Raw genomic sequence first — 20,746 nt, 5'->3', positions numbered from 1 at the left:
TGCTCTGTAGTGGGGACAGCCAACTACAATCCGATTAACACTAGATTACAACAGAGTGGGTTTTTAAGAGCTTAAAAGCAGCTCATGCTACAGAAATTTATCTGATCATATAAGCAGCAGTATTTGAGAAAAATCAATGCCTAGAAACAAACAGAAAATTTTCAGCATTCCTTGGCAAAAGAGCTATTTACTGAAACAGAAACTTGGCAACCCATTTCATTAGGCATCAGTTTGTTTTCACAGAGACTCCTGTGGGTCAGGAAGGACTCAGCACCTTGCATCACCCTCTGCAGGAGATCCCTGGGTAACCCTAGATTACTATTACCAACTGTCCTACCTGAGTCTGGGCGGCCACCACCAGTGTTTCATCATGTTCTCACCGACCTCCCACAGGGTTCCAGTCTGTCCCAGGGTCACCACACTGCTGGGCAAACACAGCAAGTTGTGCAGCAAAACACAGCTTGAACCCACCTTCAACAACCAGTCACCTCCCACCCAGGACCCTTCCCAGCTGCTTTTCCTCTTAAAAAGCCTCCCAAATGCAGACGACCTTGCCTTTAATTGGTTGGTTGGCTGATTGATTGATTGATTGATTTATCAATTTTTATAAACACACCCAGGAGCCACTCCCAGCACCCAGGGAGCCAGGCAGCTTTTATCCACCACTTCTACCCATGCTGCTGCTTCAGACCTGATTGGTTCACCCAGCTGCTTTATCATCCCATCCCAATCCCAATCCCATCCTCTCCCACAGTTTTGGGCACTGCTACTTCTTCGCAGAAATCCTGTGTGTGCACGTAGACTTTGCAGTATTACAAGCACCTCCCCTGTTTCCAGATGCAGTTCCCCAGAATGAGCATCCCAGGGATGCCAGGTGACAGCCAGTGATGGGCGCCATCACCACCACAGCTGGTGGCCACAATAGTGGTTGGGATGTGCCCTGGGGGGGTTCTGGTGCCCACCAAGCAAAGTCTCCCTGAGCTAAACATCACCATGCGGTGGCCTGGGCTATGGGACCCTCCCCTGGATGGCTGGTGGGCAGCACAGGCTGCCTGGTCCTGCACCAGCCCCTGGGTAACCACGTGCGGCTAGGCTGGTTGAAGCGTGCAGCGGGGCAGTTTGCAGTGCATAGTTTACAACCAGCATCCTCTGAGGAGGCAGAATCCCCAGCCTGTCCTGCCTGCAACCCCCCCACACCTCTGCAAAGCCCCCTGAGGCTGCTGCCACTGCCCTGATGGCTTGTCGGTGGGGGACCTGCAGCAGCTCACCCACCAGCTGGTGCGGGCTGAGTCCTTCTAGGATGCGAGAGAGCTCAGGCAGGCACACTGCAATTTATTTGCAATTTATTTATTGTTGCTCTTATTTTTGGCATCAGAAAGTGCAGTTGTTGTGAAAGCCATCGCTGCACGGGTGGCCCGACTGTCTGGGGATGTGCTCTCTGACATCTGGGGAGCTGTTTTCTGCAGATAGGAGTGCCAGGAACATTAGGTCTTTCTCGTAATCACTGGGAAGAAGCAATGGCAATCTTTTTTTCTAGCTATGTTCAGCACACCAGCATCAAGCCATGGGCCAGAGCACTTGTTCTGCAGCATGGTCCACTCCCCTGGATGCTGGGTGCCATACACTGCTCCTAGGCAAGCCTGGAGCCTCCCCTTCCTGTTGAGTACATCAGAACTGTTAGCCAAGCCCAAAGGTGCTTTTCACGCTCCCCTTGCACATATGTAAATCAGCGTCTGCCAGTGATGGGCTAAAGCCATAGTTTTTGGGGGACACCCTGGGGTGTATGAGTCTAAACCACCATGTACTTCACTCTTGGGCAGAAGGGCTTGTCTTCAAAGATGGTCCGTGCCACCAAACTGAAGAGTGCTGGGGTTTAAAGAAGCATGGGGAACCTCAGGGCCAGCAGCAGTTTGCATCCAAGCATGAAAGGACAACCCTGCCTGAAAGGCTTTGTCCTGGTGGTCCCTCGCTTGCACCCACATAAGCAGGTTTGAGATCTTAAAACCACAGAGTAACTGAGAGCAGGGGAACCGACACCGTAGCCTCAGCATTGTTTGCAAAACAAAATAAAACTACCCTCCCACCCCCCCACCCCCACCCAGCATGTCCAGAGAAGGGGGGGCTTCACAGCAAAGGGGCGCAGGGAGGGAGCCCAATGGTCTTCTCTGGCTCAGAACGGGGGTGAGGCTCCCTGTGACCCCCTGCAGCCAGGCTCTGTGTCTGAGCTCCAGCCAGGAGGACACAGCGGTTTTGGTCCCAGTGCTCACACTTTGAACAGATTTACAAGCTCGAGACACTTAATATGTATTTACTGGCTACCAACATAATTGCGGCATAATTGTGTATGAGATCAGGCCAACTTTCCTAGAGCTGTCAGCCACGGGACAGAGTGGGATGCTTCCTCATCCAAACTCTATCTATAGAGACACCAGAGGAATGAAAGCCATTCTTACACCCTTCAGCTCTTCTATTCTTTTTCAGAAGAAATTTGGAGGCCCGTAGCTTTATTAGTCAACAAAAATGCTCAAGCTCCTCATAACTGAATTACCAGCTGAATGTCCTGCTGAAAGTGTGGCTGGGCTGCTGTCAGTGGCCATGTCTCCACCGCCGGCACCTCTCTGCATGGTGCTTGGATGGCAGGATGCTCCCGGCCCCCCTGTGCACCTTGCCCTTGCCAAAGCACCTTTGTTTTCTGCAAGTGGAGCAATAACGCGAGTGAGCCGGAGAGCGGCTCTGATGCCCAAGGGAGGGCATGGCACGGGCTGGGGCTGTGCAGCCGGTGCTGGGCTGCCCGTGCTGCCTCCTCCTCCATCCCTGCCCACTGGCGGCTCGCTCCAGCCGTACTACGCCTGGGATGGGACCGGCGGTGCCGGGGGTGCACAGCAGTATGGTAGAGAAGGATGCATGGGGCGGGTGGATCCGGTGGTGGCTTCAGAGCAGGCAATGCAGGCAGCAACAGGCAGCGGCTCCTGCTCGGTCCAGGCTGGCGGTGCAGGGAAGGAGAGGTCTGGTGGTTGCGGATGGAAGTGGGGGTGTGGGCTCAAGGGTTGCAGATGTTCCTCCAGAAGGAATGGAGAGTCAGCAGGGCTCATGAAGGCCTCCCCGGGCTGAGCTGTGCCCAGCTGCCAGGCACAGGCTTGATGAGATGGCCCCGAACTCCAGGTCTCCCCAGGGAATTAATCTGAGATTATTTTCTGCCTGAAAAGCCTGAGCACCGTCCCCCAGGAAACACCACGGAGCCAGTGTCTGCAGATATTTAAAAGGACCTACTATCCTGCTCAGGAAGGAAAACTCAGTTAAACACGTCATTTCATTTGTAACACTCAAAGAGACCAAACTGCATAGTTCAGTAGCAATAATGAAGTGTGGTGGAAGGCTAAACCACAGCAATAAAACTCTGTTCATTGGCAAAACTCAAGGTGTTCTCATTCAAGAGCTTTGCAAGCGCTGTGGATAACCGATGAAGTCGAGTCCTCATGTCCTGCTGCCCCTGGCTGCAACAATGGGCTGCAGCCGGCAGCACTGCCGCCAGGATGCAGGCGTCGGCAGTAAGTGAAAAGATCCCAAAGACACCAGACAGGAGAAATAATTCCTCAGTGCAACTCTGCAATGTTTTTTACATCCATCTCAGGTGTTGTACAACCAGCGCCCCCCCCCCCCCATTTCTCCAAAACCAACCCAAGGTTGTTCCACCAAGGTCTCCCCATGGTTTGTACATCCCCACCACCGCAACCTGCACAATGGGCAGTTGGTGAGATGTGATGCAAGGAGTTTGGACAGGTCTGAGCTCGGTGGTTTCTCTCTGGCTTGAGAAGGTCCAACAGTGCCAACCAGAAATGAATTATTTAAAAAAAAAAAAAAAAAAAAAGCATAAATACCGTGAAACCATGAGTGAGGTTTGCAGCGCTTGGCTTACAGTGACTGCGCATCTTAGGGCTTCGCTCCAGTGATTGTAGCAGAGAAAAGCCACCCCAGTGATGCAGGGAGTGTCAACTGAGCACAGCCAGCGAAGGCATAGAGGAACACTTTGCAGTTTACGTTTCTGCAGATACACAGCCTCGGATTTTACAGATTCCACCCATTTTTCCAAGGTTAGTGGCTTGGCTTTGCCCGTGCTCCAGCACAGTCCCTGTACAGCATCCCTTGCTGGCTCTAGCTGGCGCTTTGGGTTCTTCCAGGGGCGCAAAGAATTTTAGGGTGAAATACAGACATTTTACTTACAGAGCAGAGTAAATTCTATATGAGAATGAGAATGAAAATGATCTGGACTTTTTATATCACCTTCCCTGGAAAGTGCTTTGCCCACGTTACTGGCCGGTGAAAGCAGCACCATGGAGGGAAGCTCAAAGCGCCTGGCACTGGTCACTTGGCACCACGATCCCCCACACCAAGACAATGGAAACAATGGGTTTGTACCCAAAACACAGACACATTTATTAAAAAAAAAAAAAAAAAAAAAAAAAAGCACACCTTTTTCCTAGAAAACTCCCCCGAAACCAGGCTGGGGCATGGTGGCAGCCGGCTGGCGCTGATGGGCAATGCAGAATGAAATGAAACCCAAGTGTCGGAAACGGTTTATAAAAATGGCACATTTATTGCTACAGAACGGTCATGTACATGACGGCATCGAATAACTACAGATGAGAAACAGGTAATGGCCTACACCAAGCTGTCTTTGTTTGCTTGTCATCTTCTTGAAGGAACTCCAGCACACAACCTGTTTGGACACTTCTACAAATCAGAAATACACCAAAAACATGAAAAAATCGAGGCACTCAGCCACACATTGAAAACAAGGTGTAACTGTTCGTTTTTTTATATATTTTTTCCTTTTTTTTCATTTTTTTCCCATTTTTTTTTTGTTTTTACTGCTGCAGCTATGTGTATAGTCGCAAAAATTTCCCCGTTGCGACCTACAACTAAAAAAAAAAGCTACCATACAGTTTCATCTCAATAACACATGGTAAAATAACATCTTTTAAATAGTAAAATAAAGTAACAAACTTTTACTCAGAATGATTCCAAAAATCTACAAAGAAGAAATATTCAGAATCTGACAATTTTTTTTTTCCGTAATATTCATGGTATAAAAGGATTGCTCCTGTGAAAAATAAGCCAAATATATTTTTTATTTTTAAATTTAGGGTTTTTTTCCTACTAGGGTGTACTACAGTCTATTTTATAGCAAAAAGAGCACTAGACAAACGAAGCTTTATAACAAAAAGCCAGGCACTGATACATGGTAAATCTCTTTTTTTTTTTTCCTTATCTTCACTTAATTGCATCACAAGTAACAAGAATGAAAAAGGCCACAGTTCATATATTTTCACCATTACATAAGTCTATAATACTTGAAATGAGTATGGTCAAACCAGCACTGCACAAATATGAATCAACTTCAAGTCCCATGAGAAAGAACATGTTTTTTAAAAAACAAACAAACAAAACAAAAACAAAGCGAAAAGGTAGGGCCCCCTGGGCCCTGGTGCCCCGCTGTGTTGGAATTCATCGCATTCCACCTCTAGGTTTTCTTTTTCCAGTCAACCAGTGGACTAATTTTTCCTTTTTTTTTTTTTTTGTATTTTTCTTTTTTTTTCTTAATTTTTTTTTTTTGTAGATTTTTTTATTTGTGCTTGTTTCGGCTGAAATCTCTTCGTTCCTGGCAATATTCTGTATTGTTCGCTTTTGGACACGGATCATATTCTGCCGACGGGATACAAAGCTGAACCCCTCCTCTCCCTGACTGCCTGTCTTCATTGCCTTCCCCCCACCCCGCCCCCTGAAAAAACCCCCACAACTAAACCCCCCCCCCAAACCTCGGAAGACTGAATCAGTACAAGTTGCATCACTGGTAGGACTGACAGTTGTATAAACATTAGTGTTCCTTGCAGCTACACAGAAGACAAATGGTAAAAAAGTTCTAGATGAACAGATTCCCTATTCAGCGTATTCATAAATTACTTGAATGTGGAGGTGGATCAGTTCTGAAAAAGCTGCTAAGTCAGGATTTGTTCCTTTCTTTGCGAGTTTCTGAGCCTGGTTTGATTACCACAGGGTACAGCTTTCTAAAACCTTCATCGCTTTAGCTAAAGTATCACCAGCTCAATCCCCTTGGAGAAAGGCAGCTCAGGATGTGCACACCTTACCTGGGCTGGGAAATAACGGAAAAAAAATTCAGGATTTACACACTCGCGGGGCTTTTTGTGTTTAGATCTGGAGTGGAATCCAGCCAGGATCCTCAGTTCTTAAATCCAGGACGGACGAGCGTGCATCCTGCAGCAGCTAGGGCCCATGAGCGCGGGAGCAGCGCAGTGTGCACTGGCATCCATCCCGCAGCAGCCACCCCGCACGCCCGCGCCGCTCCTCGACTTCAGCCACGGCCGAGGGCAAGCCGAACAAGAAAAGCTTTTTTCCTTCTTTTTAAGTTCCAGAAACTAAACTCGTCATTTATTTTCTGTCCACAGATTGTTTTAAATAAACATGAAGTTGGTCTTAATTTTTTTTTTTTTTTTTTTTTTTTTTTTACATCGTTTATCAGAAGCACAGTCCTCAGCATCTTGGTGATGATCTCCTTGCCGGTCCCTACCCCTCTCGAGCAGCACGCTCGGCCAGACTGAGCCTGAGTGTGGTCCACTGGTTCTGAGGTCTCCTGGAAAAAAAATCTATAGATATGGCTTGTTCATCGGCATCGTGCTCTTCCCGCCATCCAGAGGGACCCCCTGCTGCGCGGCACGGGGCAGCAAAGCCCTGCAGCCCGCCGAGGGGACCGCTGACTGTCGTGAGTGCCGGGTGGGCTCCGGCGTTATCCCCCCCCCTCAGACAACCCAGGCCTCTCCAAGTCCAGCGCTCCTCCTGCCATAAGCCTCTGCGACTCGGAGTTACGCCTCAGCATGGTCTCCTCTAGCGTCTGCTCTAGCAGTTGAATCCACCTCCACATTTGAGAAACTTATCAACAACTCAAAACATTGAAAGTTTTATCGCTACTAAACATATTTACAGTTTGCAGCACGCACACAGCTAATCCAAATGGGTATGGGGATGTTGAAGGTGAGCACGTGGTAACTATCATATTTGTTCTTTACGTTTTCAGAAACAAACATAAAATTCAGATTCTTGTATCTCACTATTTCATTTAAATGAGACTTTTTTTCAACCACACAGATTTTTATAAACAAAAAAACTGATACAATGTATTAAAACACATAATAACAAGAGTCTACATGTAAAAATATAACTTTTACATACACAATTTTAAAATAATGATACGTTTGCCATTTGTTGCATAAAATTTACAAATGTAATTTTCATTACTATATAACTGGCAAAACAGGAGAACAGATGGAACATTTAGACCGTTTGATGTATTTATGGCATTTATTCAGTGTTGATAGGTGGAAAATCTACTTGAACAGGGAGATTTTATTTAAAATACATGCCAGGTTGGTGTGGCTGTAGAAATAGAAACTGGAATTAGAGACAAAAGGATGCTGACAAATACTTAACTAGGAGCACTATCTGTTAATCGTACTGTACACCAAAGTCAATCGTTATTAAGATTCACTATGGAAGTTGGTTCAATTGTGCCCAGACTTCAAAGCTAGTTATCTGATGAGCTGCTGTGCCATAGTTTGAGCTATGTTACTATTAAATATGTTAAGTAAAAACTTCATTCGTACTGGCCAGAGAAATACTGTACTACCACCCCTCCTCGAGAAAGTGCAACTTAATGCTTTAGGACTCATAAGGCTTGTTATAATGCTGCATGATGACTGGAATTGGCATCTCACAAAGAAAGGAGGAGGCAGCAAGTGGTCTACACTTAAATAATCCACTTAAAAACGAGAGAACAACAGAAAAAGAAGTCGATCAAATCTGTCACACTACTTGCAATTTTCCCCCGCGATGGTGTGTCATGCCCTCCCCCCCCCCCAATCTGACCATGTATTCAGCAACGCCTCACTGCACACTATTTAGGCTACACACATAGGTAACACTTTAATTGGTTTGTTAATCACAGCCACTTTGATTATGTTATGTTTCCGATGATATAAACATTGGAAGGCACAGTGGTAACATTGTAGCATTCTAACCTTGTACCTCTGAAAATCCCAGAAAAGGGTCGAGCGGAGCGGTGGGTGCCAGGGCTGGCTCCCGCGCCCGGGGGGCTGGCACACCGCCGGCCCCCCAAGTCCTGTCTTCCCCAAAGACCGAAGAAACAACTCTCTACTTTAGTTATGAATGAGAAGCAACGTCAGGGTCAGCATTTCATCCTGCACTACCCCTCCAGAGACAGAGTTGGCACTACAGGTTACAATAACAAAAACAGGGGAGAGGGACAGAAATAAGACAAAAAAATCCTTATTTACAGTAAAATCTTCTTTTTAAAAAAGTTAATCAGTACTATTTTTTTACAGGAGCAAAAAAGTCTGAAACAAATGAACAAAAGCTTACCATATTCACTAAATTTTTAATATATATTTATATATATATTTATATATATATATTTGTCATAGGTCTATAAGATCCATCTGTTTCTCCTACCCTAAGGAATGGCTAATGTCATCGCTTCAGTTCTCATTAGGACGTTTGCTGGTTTTGTAAGTATCTGGGCAGCAAAGCTTCCCTTTTAATATCCAGTAAGTATAAACACTAGCTGTCTAGCACACCAACAAAAACGCTCATTTTTTTTTTTCTTCAGAAGTACACTTTTTCATTATTGCAAGTTTACAATTTTAAATTAAATATTTTTTTCAGACTTACAAATTAATTATATTTTTTTTTCCAAAAGAAGTTTAGGCACAAATGCATTGTCCCACAGTGTGGAGAAGATTGCCATTCAGTCTCTAGGCTGTGCACTTACAGCTCGTAACATACTGCGTTAGACATTCTGCATGATATGTTAAAGAGAGTCATCCCTCAAGTTGCACTTTTTGTTTTTTTTTTTTTTTCCTCGGTTTTAATAATCGGGAATGCTGAAATCTCTTGCGTCTGTGATTCTTAACTACTCAGACTTGTCTTATATTACAAAAAAGGGGTTAAGGAGAAGTGTTTATGTGGGTTTAAGATAATACAGCTGTTAAGGAAGTGGTCTCTTGCTTAAATGAAGAAATGTGGCAACTTGGACCTGTGGAAGAAGTAAAAAAACTCGTCAGTCCTGGAGAGTTGAGTGTGGGTCCCTCCACCCTCCTCTGCAGCCCACCTCATCATCACCGCCTCGGCCACCATTGTGAGGCCGCCCAAAAACTGGCACCCTGGGGACGCTCTGCCCTGGGCAGGGGGGGATGGACCCGGGGCAACCCCTCCGGGAGCAGGGCAGGGGGCTCCCAGGGCACGGCTGAAAACCAACTTGCCTTTTTTACATCTGTCCCATGTGGTTGGAGGCATCTCCCATCCCGGGGTGGGGTCCTGCCAGTGACAGCGGAGGAGGATCTGAAGATACTTTCTCTTCTTCCCTTCTTTTCAGACACGCTGCTTTAGGATTCAGATTTCTTTCTGTCGAATTGAAGCAAAAGGCGAGCTCAAATATCCACATTTTGATACCGCATTGGTCTGTTCATTGCATTTAAAATAACGAGCCGCAGCTACTTGCTCCGGCCGCGGGCCGAGGCGGTGGAGATGGCTTGGTCAGGCCAAGTGCCGAAAGGCACCGTGGCTCCACGCACAAGCTCTGCCCATACCTCTGGGTTTAGGCTCTGCTGAGGAGCGGCCGAGCTCCAGATTGAATCCGAGTCTTGCCGGAGAACGGAAAACGTGCTGAGGCTGCCGAGGACCTATGGCAGATCCCTACTGCCACAGCCTCAAGGGAACACGGGCACCGCGGGTGCTCAGAGGAGCCCGCCAGCTCTGGGTGCCAAGGGCTCGGTCCTGCCTCCCTCCCCGGCCCCTGGCGCCCCTGGCCAGGCTCCTCCCGACCCCAGCGGTGCCTTTGGCATGGCTGAAGCCCAGGAGGCTGTAAGGACAGCTGATGGCACACTGACCTCTGACTTGCTGCTCTAAGCTGAGGATGACGGCCACAGCCTGGTGTAAAATCAGGAGCTTGGTCTGGGGCTTGTCACTCTTCAGGTGGAGCTGCACCATCCGGCCCAACTCCTTGAAAGCCTCGTTGATGTCACGGACACGCAGGCGTTCCCGAGCATTGTTGGCCATTCTCCTTTCCTTTTCCCTCTCGGCCTTCTGCTCCGGTGTCAGGTCTTCGTCATCATTATTGCTGGGAGACAAAAGGAATACATCATTTTCTAATGATGTGGAAAATTAAGTAGGGCAAAGATGTTCAGCAGACTTTGTCCAAAGCCAGGGCCATGCTTATTTGCTGCTCCCCTTCCACCCAGCCTCTGCAAAATCCAGCCCCCTTCCGTTTTACACTGAGTAAAGCCTTGGTTTGTAACGAACCTTTACAACCTCCAAGGCAGGACTTACATTTTAAAGGACTCGTATTTTAAAGGACTGGTATTTTAAAGAAGCAAAAATACAGCTCTTTCCGACCCCCCCCCCCCAGTAACATCTTTTATCGTGGCCAATACTGCAGCATTTTAAATCGTGGCAGAGCTCCACTTTATCGTCGGCCTTTAACCCCAGAGGACACGCTGGTGGCTCCCTGCACTGCTCCCACCTTTGCTGTTGTGGGCTTGCCCTGGGAGCGAGAAGCTTGCCCCTGGCCAGCGAGGGGACCTCCCCGTCTTGCGCCAGTGCCGGCACCTGAGTCCCATGGGCTCCAGCCCCTCAGCAGCAGCTTCCAAGCCAGGAAGCAGCCGAGCCTTTGCACGCTCCCTTCACAGCAGACCATTGTTTGGGTTTTGGAAGCCACTTTCTCCACCGCTGAGGGTGAGGCCCCACCAGCCTCCCCAGCAGTGGCAGCCACTGGGGCAGCACCCCAGGCCATGCACCAAGCACGGGGCATCGAAATGCCTGTGGGCAAAGAGCCACGGAAGTAACTTATGGCTGCAAAGAGCCTTACGGTGAATTTCTGCACCCATTCTGCAAGAAAACTGCCTTCTAACAGGATAAAATGATGATTTTAAATTGAAAACACATCCACTGGTGAGTCACTAGCACTATATAATTTGAATTGGTTATGCAAATGCAGTAATAAATTTTCAGCAGCCCTAACAACATGGATTTAGACATATAACTAAATACCAGGAGTAACCTTTTAAAACTGCAAGCATGTTAAAAGCAAAACTGTTAGCCTACAAAAGCTTCAAAGCACATATAAATTACCATAAGCGACAGCGTATTTGTTGAATTAACAAGAACTATGATCACCTCACACCAGCATAAAGGTGCTTTCTTCTTACCATATTGTAAATGCACATGAAAGCCTCACTTATACATATGGTTCCTTCAACACATTTATTCAGAGAAATCTCGAGTGTCATATATTTTCTCCAGTTGTAAGAGATGTGAGTGTAATTAACATTTTAAACACTGGTGAGCGCCGGCCAGAGAGGTCTGAGTCTCGGTGCTCTCTCGGGGCAGCACATCTGCTCGGGCGCTCCTTACCTCTGCTCGGGGCTTGTACAGAGAACCAGACATGGAAGGAGAAAAGGCAGAAGGACACTGCTGCTCCATCCTTAAAAAAATCCCCCAAACATAGCAGGGCCACACCTGGATTTCAGCTTTGTTGGGATTTTTTTTGAGTAGCTTGGGACTGAACTGATGATGAAGGGTGTCAGCAGCCCTGAGCTGCACCCTGAGCCGGGCGGTGACACGCAGGCAAGGCAGGTGAAATGCAATTCAGGGAGAGAAATTCAGGGACAGGAGTAAAGCCTGCCCCTCGCTTGGGTTTGCATCTGCAGCACCCATCGGCATCATTCAGGCTCACCATGGGCATGAGTCCCCAGATGATAAAATCCAGCTACGACTTCACTAACACTTTCCCAAAATGTATAAAGAATATGCTGAACAAGCAAAGCCCTCTACACCCTCCGCTTCAACCTAGACAGCCCTGGAGATGTACAGAAACTGAGGACTGGGAATGACAAATTCATTTCGGAGGCAATGGAAAAGCATATGGTTTGTTAGTTCAGACGCAGGTGTGACCAGCAATTAGGCACATTTTTAAAGAGATGGAAATCCATACTGTATTCCAATTTGCAAGCGTAGGCAGAGAGGAATAACAGCCTAATTCATACATTTTAGCGTAACGCAATTTCTTTATAGATTGCGGAGAACTCGCTCAGTGTCCAAATTTGTGAATTGTTCAAATTTGAGGACGTCCTGGAGTACAGGTACCAGAAAGGCACTCGGTACTGCCAGAACAGCCATGCCGTTCCACTTAGGCTGTGCTTTTACCTGTCAGGAAAAAACCTCATGGTTTCCTCCTGTTCTGTTCACTTCATCAAAATCCAGTAAAGGAATTAAATGAAGCGACACTATTATATACTGTTACCTAGATCTTGACCTAGTAATTGATTTGATATCCTTCTTGTCATCCTCTAGTTTCTTGTCCTCAGAAGACTTTGTGTCCTGGAGGTTCTCGTCTCCCTCGTCGTCAGATTTGATTTCGGAGCTCCCCGAAGAGACGCTCTGCCCTTGCAGTCCGGTTGGCATGCCTGTGAGAAAACACATGGATGAGCTGTCAAGCAGCCCTTAAGCCATCACCTAACGCTCTGGGTCTGCGTCCCGTGGCCTCGCGAGACCCCTGGCTGCTGCAGAGCCGGGCACGTGGGCAGCAGCTCCTCAACACGGGTTTCAGCCCTAGCTTTGGGGTCTGCCTCTGCTCGGTGGAAGGGGGTACAGGATGCCTAGCTGCTACTCCTGTCCTTCAATCACTAGGTAACTTCTCCTTCCTCTTGAAAAAATAATCTGAAATATGTTATTCTCATAGAATAATCAGAACACCTTGGCTGCAATGAATGAGCAGGACCTTGTCAGGCATCGTAATAATTTGGGCTTGCTCTTCCTTGCTTTACTGGGAAGATCAGCTGCCTGTAGGAATAACAACAAACCCTACTGCCCGCTGGGTTCAGGTAGCTCCAGGCCTGCTTGACAACAACCCTGAGCAGCCTGAGAGGCTTAGAACAGTCCAACACATCTTGCAAGCCAAGGAGAGGCACTCTGGTGCCATCCTTCCTGCAGGCAGAACTGTAAAGGCGGTGGAAAACCCGGGAGTCTGAGCCTCACCTGAAACTCACGGCTTCCTGATGCGTATCTGCAGTGTCTTCCACACTCTTCATTCTGCTGCTTAAAGCAGCCCTGGCACCAAACCTCGCTGTCCAGAGGGAAGGTGCTTGCACGCTTCTACTTGGACTAAGTGGAGCATTTCAGGGAGCAGAGCTGAGTGAGCAAACAGGCTCTGCCCTGCTCTCCCCGCCATGCCCTGCGGACTCCAGCATACCTGTCACCAGAAGCTCAGACACCCTATCCTGGCTCACCGCCCTCCCGGACACGTGCCTGGGGATGCTGCGTGCTGGGGTGGACTTCCCAGGCAGGCGGTACTCACCCCTGTATGGGTCCTGGGGCGGGTTCAGATCCGGGGACGTGGCGGACTGGACGGGCAGCTGGGGGACGGGGACCTGGTTTGGCACCAGCGAGTGGCTCCCGCGGAGGCTGACCCCATCCTCGCGGTGCGCTCCGACCTGCCGGCGAGGGGAAAGGCGTCGGTGAGGCTGTGCGGTGCCAGACAGTGGCCCAGCCCCGAGCCCGGGGGACCCCAGGAGAGGGATGGGGACGGCGAGGCATGGCACCGGGCTGTGTTTCACTAGAGGGCGCAGATGGCCCGTGCAGGCGCAGCGCAGAGCGCGTGGTGCACAGCGCATGGCGCATAGCGCGCAGGCCGCCCCGGAGGATGCTGTGCCGCACGCCTCGTGACAAACACGGCAGAGCAGCTCAGGCAGGTAAAATGTCAAATTGTCTCCCAGGGTGCTGCAGCCGAGCGCACTGATTCCTACCCATCTGTCTTCTATCATGTCCGCCAACAGATCTGACAATTATCTTAATGCCCATATGCTTAATTGTGGGCTTCTCAATTCCCCCATTGCTATCGGAAATCCTGCAGGAATTTCAATTTGGCATTCGACTTTCATTTCAGGGGATCAGATTCACAGGCCTGCCATTTTTTTCCCCGTAATGCCAGCTAAGCCTCTGACAGCATGAGCTGCGACAGTGAGCGGCATGGCTCCCGCTCCCCCCAAACATAATAACGTGTCACCTGCCTTTCCAAAACGAGAAGTCCCGTCCAAATTAGTGCTCACTGTATTTCATTAACCACTGAGTCCCAAACCCGAAGAGGCACCATCCCTGCCAACGCTGTGATTCTGGGTAATACACCAATAAAGGTTTTATTAAACACTCCAGTAATGCCATCATCAGAGCTGACAGCATGGGCGTGATGGAAACGCATCCGTTCTTTCCTCTCTACGTGGCTCAAAGACACCCTCTGTGGAGCAGGGTTGCTCCTTCATTAAATACAGGAGACCGCCAAGAAGAGTTAAGCATCTGAAGAGCAAAACTGTCAGACGTTGCTTTGATATAGAAGCACCCAGAGCGGTAATGCTGGCACTGCCTCCCCAGTCCTGTGTGGCAGCTCTGGCTGGTTGCACTCCAAGGCGGAGAGGGACCGAGGGGCACTCACGTGCAGGGACAGCCACCCCTCTGCACGGGATACTCAGCATCCCACCTCCTCCAGGGAGCACCCCTGGACACCCCAGTCCAACGGGCGAGAAACACAGCGCAGAACTGTAAATCGCTCTTTTATTCTCAAAAAGTAAGTACTTGGGCAGATAAAAAGATGGAGGGATGTTTCTAATCAGCCTTACAAGATAATGCAGGATAATTGTTAGCAGCAAGGCGAGACGGCAGTAAGAAACATAAAAGGGAACCCTGCCAAGGGGAACTTGAGAAAATCTTTTACTACTCGACGAAATGCAAATAACCGAAAGCAAGTGTAACATTAACAGAGAAAAAAACTCTCTCTTTGTTGAGACGTTTGAAATTTTAAAACATGAGCTGCTAAGAGAAGAGTGGAACCAGCATTATTCGGTTTGAAGGGACGATCGGATGTTACAGGGCACTTGGAGCCCAGCAGTTCCACTTCCTCAAACCTTACTGCAGAAAGCACCAGGAGCTCCTGCTGGCGGCCTTCCGAGGAGAAAAAGTATCTTCTCCCCGCACCTATGGCAGTAAGCACCCAGTGAAACAGGCTGTCCTTCCCCGTCCCCAGCGCCACCAGCCCAGTGGGACAGGACCCAGGGCAACCAACCTTGCTCGGGAGCTGGACCTGACTCCAAAGCCAGACCTACCCCCAAAGCTGGACCTAACTCCAAAGCTGGACCTAATTCCAAAGCTGGCTTGAACGTGATCAGGAGCTTCATCCCAGGCACCTCCATGAGCCCCCTCTGATCTATACTTTCCTGCGATTCTATGAAAGACAAACCCCATTTACTCTTGAAGCTGATGAAGACAAAGACACGCATGACACCACTTCTGGTTGGCAAACCACCCCCACCCTTCCAGCGGAGCTCCTGAGAGTGGCTGGAAGCTGCAGAGGCGCAGTGGCAGATGCCATGTCTCACTCTGGGTCCCCCACCCCCTGCTCCTGTGAGCCCCCCTGGGTCCCTCCCTGCCTTGAGCAGAGACAGACCCCGAGGTGGCCAGCATCCCATCATGGGATGCCTCCGGCTGTGTGGTCCAGCTTGCAGAGGACGACCTGGTTACCATGATTATTCAGCCTGACTTCCTGAGGACTACGCCCTGTTTTAAGAAGCAGACGTAGTAATGATGGAAAGCTAATGATCTGGAGAGTTTGTAACCTGTGCCATGAAGTCACCACCACTTTACTGCTGTCATACTGACACAAAGTTTTGTTTCTATTTTTAGCATTTTAAAATAAATTTATATTTTTAAAATATTTATGTTCTAAAAATTTACAATTTCCTCACATTTCCTCTCCTTTACGTTCTGGAAGGTAACTGCCTGTGTTACATCTCACAACTGGATGATAAAACCCATCCATTCTTTTATTCTGTTTCACAACCCACTATGTGATTAATCTCACTTGTTGAGATCTGCAGCTTTCCGTCCTGCCAGCTGGCACATTCCAGGATTGCCTGGTGAGCAAGTCCAACCTATGGCTACCCCGACACAAAGGACAGACGATTTTTTAGCCACCCGGATTGACTTCAAGCGCATCTTCCCCTTTCTCCAGGTGGGAGGCAGGCACCCTGGGATGGGATGGAGCTGGGTCTGCAGCCTCCTCCCAGCCGCAACCCTCCCCGTGCCACAGCGAGGGGGCTGCTCCAAAGCACCGACGCTTTCCAACTCTACAGCTACACAAACCACCGCCTTGCAACAGCCTTTCCATAGTGTTTTCCTGGACAATCTATTTTTCCAGCTTTAACCACTTGCAAGAAGATTGAGGCAGCCCAGTCACTTCATTGCCCACACACAGGGCATCTTCTGAGACAGAGCAAGACTCCAACTCCACCAGGCTATAAGTACCTTTATGCGTGCGTGCGTATGTGCACACACACGTATCTATAGCCAAAAAAGGTCAAACCCAACTCATACCATGAGCAGAAGACTACAGGGAGTGGTTTCAGGCAGCACTGCGTTTTCTACCACGCCACCACATCTCCACTGACCATGGGATGCTCTGTCCTGCATGGGGAGCCAACCACCCACTTTGACAGCCAGCTTCAGGTCTCGCATGTCCCCTACAATGGGCTGGCCATTTACTTTCCTCATCAACCATCATTTCCTTTTCTGCTCTAAAGACCATCAGGGTTTTCCACCCAACGACCAGGAGCCCAGGACCTTCAAGAGCCCAGATGTGGCTGAAACCCACCCTCTGCCCAGGGATGCGCCTCACTGAGATAAAGCCCACCCCGTGTAAGATGTGAGGGGTGGAAAGCAGCACTGCCTGCCAGGGGTGTGGGCAGCTCCCGGCGCTGCCGGGGCCACAGGAGATGCTGCGCTGCCTCCCCCTCCCTCCGCAGCCAGCAGTGCTGCTGGTTTGTCTGTTACAGAAACAACAGCTCTGCCCCGAGGTGGAGCGAAGATATGGATCATTCCCCCCAGCCCGGGAGTATAAATAATACTTATCTTTAGAGAATCAAACTCACTTTGAAGTTCTATTAATATTTTATTTATTTCCATCTCTTTAAACAGCCCTCTACTGTGGCACTCAGCAGACTGGAGTGGAAAAAAACCCAACAAAGAACAAATCCTAAAATGCTCAGGAGAGGTGTAAGTAGGCTCTGTTACTGATGTGCAAGTCTCTGCCTTAACTTCCCCTTTGCAATCACCATTCCAGGTGCACACAGGGACCCCAGCACACGTGCACATCCTCCTCTGTGAAGTACAGCCTGCTTGAGAGAATTTAGCCAAACGGAAAGAGCATGAGAAGCTCCAGTCCTGTGGGTTTTTGGCTACTAAGGTTAAAAAGGCTTCTGGAAGATAAATAAATACTGGTACAGAGAAGGCTGATCCCAGAGGCAAGGATCAAAATTGTTCTGCAGACTTTCCAGCACAGGTTTCCTTGGAGGCACACACATCCTAGGCTGATGGGCACGGCATGAAAGCCTGGATGGATGGTGCCTGAATTCACGCTTGCATTGTTTTTTTTACGGCATTTTAAAAAGTTCAACAGCAGGAAGAAAGCTAGATCTTGTCTTCTCTTACCTTTGCATTTTCATTTTTATATAAACTAACAGGTACTCAGTACAAACATCAGTTTTTTCTGGTTATGCTAGTCTGTATCTATTGTGGATTACCTGCACGATCTACACATTTGTCATGAATGGGAACCTGTTCTAAAAGAATACGTGGAAATTCTTTAATACTCAGCATTTCATGATGGAGATGTATACCTGCAATTAACCCAGCTATAGAATGAGATGCTTGGATGCCGGAGAAGAAGTCACAGCTTCACCTTTGTTCCACAAAGTGCCTTTTTCCCTTTTTAGAAAGTAACTATTCTGCTAAGCTGCTTGTTTCATCAGCCTCAAGAGGTACTGCATTGAATTTGGCAGTTAAGTAACGCTGATTAATATTACCCCCCAGAGAAGTGCCCTCCGAGCTGAGCTAAGCCAGCCCCATGCTGCTGCAGGCTGGATGGGAGCTGTGACAGCAGGGGGACCGGCAGCCCCCCAGGACGGGGCAGGCTCTCCTCTCCCTTCCCTACACAGCAATCATGCTTTTTTCTGTAGCAGCAGAGTCTCCCCAGCATCCTGAGGATGTACAGATCACCCTCTCCAGGAGTAAAACCCTGCTCTCCATGTGTGCCTTCCCAGCCACTGCCATGGAGGCCAGGGGGAATGGGGGGATAGAAGGAACGGGGGGGCAGGGAACGGGGGGGGGCAGGAGCAACAGGGGGCCAGGAGAACAGGGGGGCCATGAGGAACCAAGGTCTAGGAGGAACAGGGGGTCTGGGATGCACGGCAGAGCCAGGGCACCAGCTGCCCATCCCACATCACCCACCTCTGTGTGCCACGGCACATGTGGGTCACCTGCTACTATGCACATACCAGCAAGGTGCTCAGTTTTCCGTAAACTTCAAGAGAAAATGTGTCCATGCGGTGATAAGACCTCCAGTGATGGGGAAAGCAGTTTTGGTACCTTGAACCGCCCCTCCCCATGAATTCCCAAGCACGGCCAGCAGCCCCCAAGCGCTGCGTTCCCTCCTGAACTGCCCCAGATTCTCCCCCTGCCTCTCGGTCCCGCACATGACGGTGGAACTTCGCCCTCCGCTACCTGGCCCACGAGTGAATCCCGAGCACTGGTAAGGGATGGTCATACAAAGGTTTCTTTTATTGCTCACAATGGGCATGTGAAGGCCGGGCACGGTAAGGAGCAGGCATAAGCCGTAAAAAATGGGGCAAGGTTTCCTATGAAGTTATGAGCGTTGCACCCCTTTCCTTACAGTTAACCCCTCTCATGCTGAGCGGCAGCCCTCACAACCACTGTCAACTTTCTAAATACGAAGGGAAAACTATCCTCTCTAGCCTGGAGCACAGCTTCAGGTGAGGGTTAGGAAGATACTATCCCTAACTTGCCAATACCATGAACAAATGCAACAAGCAACATGCTTTGTCCTTTTAAAAATGATGACCTCGTGTTATCCAATTAGATAAATAAAAACATGCGGCAAGAAAGTTGTAAGGTGATGCATGTTAACATGTGTTCAATATTGTCAAAATATATAAGTCTGACAGAAAGCAGATTTGTGCAAAGCCCTTATAAACCTCTCTCGCTATATTAAAAAGGGAACAGCGCAGGGCACTCTGAAACAAATGGTCTCTCACTGTATGTGTGTATTATTGGTCCAAATTATTCACTCTTATTTAACTGCACCAAAGTCTTTCATCTCCATGCTATACAATAATAGTTTCCATATGACCAGTGGCTCAGCTATAAATAAGATCAAAAGCAAAAGAAAGGATTTAATTAAAAAAAAAAAAAGACATTAAGAGTGGCATTAAATCAGGAAAAAAGCAAAGTTCACCTTTTTTTTTTCTGCAGAAAAGAAGTAGTGCTGAGTACTAAGCAGCGTGCCAAATATCTTATGAAAGGGCTGTTTCTAAGCCAGTTGTATGCAAAAGCCATTTTTAAATGGAGCCGAGAGTGGCAAAGCTGGACTTTGCCGTTAAAAGGAAGGGGAAGAGGAAGATGAAGGGAAAAAAAAAGTGCAAGTGCCACGTCTCCAGGCGAGGCCGGGCTCCCGGCAGCGCGTGTGCCTCCTTCCAGCCTGCTGCCCTGCACCGCTGAAGGAGCAGCTCACTGCTGCACCCTCACGCTCCACCAGCTTTGCCTGCCCACTGTGGAAGATAACCCAAGTAGTTTAAGGGAAACTAACCGGTTGTGACCCGTTAAGGAGAGAATTGGGTTGCCATGGCCCTGGGAGGGAAGGCACTGAAATAATCCTCACGATTTCTTTCCAACAGAGATGATTATTCATTTAAGTCTTGGCTAAATCCAGAGATATAAAGGGTCCTAAAGTACAGGATTAAGAATATTAACTCTTCTTCACTGAACCGGAGTGGGAGCGGGGGGAGCCACGCAGCAAGCAAGTCCACACAACCTGGATGCTTGATGTTGGTACCCAGTGCTGAATGAGGGGGGTCGCATCCAGAGCATCAGGTGCCTGAGCCACGCTTGCTGCCGCCTTCCTCCGTGCCGGTGGCCTCGGCTCCACACCTCCAGCTCCGCCAACGCCAGCCACGTGTGCCCGGTGCTGCTCGGGAGCCACGTGGAGCTCACAGGCAGCAATGAAACCCGGGAAACCACATACAATGGGGTCTTAACCATGTGCCTAATTAGCTGGTTAGAAATGAATGGGGCCATTGTGCGAAGACAATGCCTTCCTGAAAAGGTGTCGGTTAATATATTGGTCAGTGGTTTCTCTCCTGGTCAAAATGAACTTTATAGCTGCAAAATAATTTCAAAATATGATAAAGGCTGTAATTGCATGGCATTAGGAATGTCAACCAATTAGGCAGAAAACGGTGCTATATAAAACCCCTACACTGTTGCCTGTTATGTCAGACTCCATTCCAGTAAGGTCATTCTGCCAAGTTCTTTTGAGTTTATATTATACCTGCTAGCTCAAAAACGCAGTCAAGCAAAACAAACCACAGACGCAGCAGCTACGACTGCACTAAAAATTAGGAAGAGAAAAAGATACTAAGACACAGCGAAAGCCGAATTTTGCCTTTCAAATAATGCCAAGTCGCTTGACTCTTTTTTTGTTTATATACGAATGACATAACCGAATTACTTCATGAGCTGCTACTTTAATTCCTAGGGGTGG

The 20,746-nt window shown here is 48.6% G+C and overlaps 2 protein-coding genes across 28 annotated transcripts in view; both read right to left on the bottom strand.

Moving 5' to 3' along the window:
• The window catches only part of CCDC68 (coiled-coil domain containing 68), a 65,612-nt gene extending 61,167 nt beyond the window's left edge, over window positions 1-4,445 (bottom strand). Inside the window, exon 1 of the mRNA XM_080371952.1 lies at window positions 338-4,445. The gene's annotated coding sequence lies outside the window, so the exon portion shown is untranslated. The remainder of the gene's footprint in view (window positions 1-337) is intronic.
• A 987-nt stretch (window positions 4,446-5,432) lies between these two features.
• Window positions 5,433-20,746, bottom strand: part of TCF4 (transcription factor 4) — a 239,643-nt gene continuing 224,329 nt past the window's right edge. For 22 of the 27 annotated variants that reach the window (XM_080371942.1, XM_080371943.1, XM_080371919.1 and 19 more), the window contains 5 exons: window positions 13,442-13,577; window positions 12,389-12,551; window positions 9,978-10,207; window positions 9,351-9,492; window positions 5,433-9,124 (listed from right to left, as the gene is read on the bottom strand). In XM_080371942.1, coding sequence (XP_080228068.1) covers window positions 9,356-9,492; window positions 9,978-10,207; window positions 12,389-12,551; window positions 13,442-13,577 — 666 coding nt within the window. In that variant the 3' untranslated portion in view covers window positions 5,433-9,124; window positions 9,351-9,355. The remainder of the gene's footprint in view (window positions 9,125-9,350; window positions 9,493-9,977; window positions 10,208-12,388; window positions 12,552-13,441; window positions 13,578-20,746) is intronic. The other 5 variants (XM_080371940.1, XM_080371920.1, XM_080371921.1 and 2 more) reach the window with 1 other exon arrangement.

This window comes from Falco punctatus, assembly GCF_963210335.1.
Source record: "Falco punctatus genome assembly, chromosome: Z".
Taxonomy (NCBI): Eukaryota; Metazoa; Chordata; class Aves; order Falconiformes; family Falconidae; genus Falco; species Falco punctatus.
Note: the sequence above shows the minus strand (reverse complement) of the source record. Positions and strands in the feature narration are given on the sequence as shown.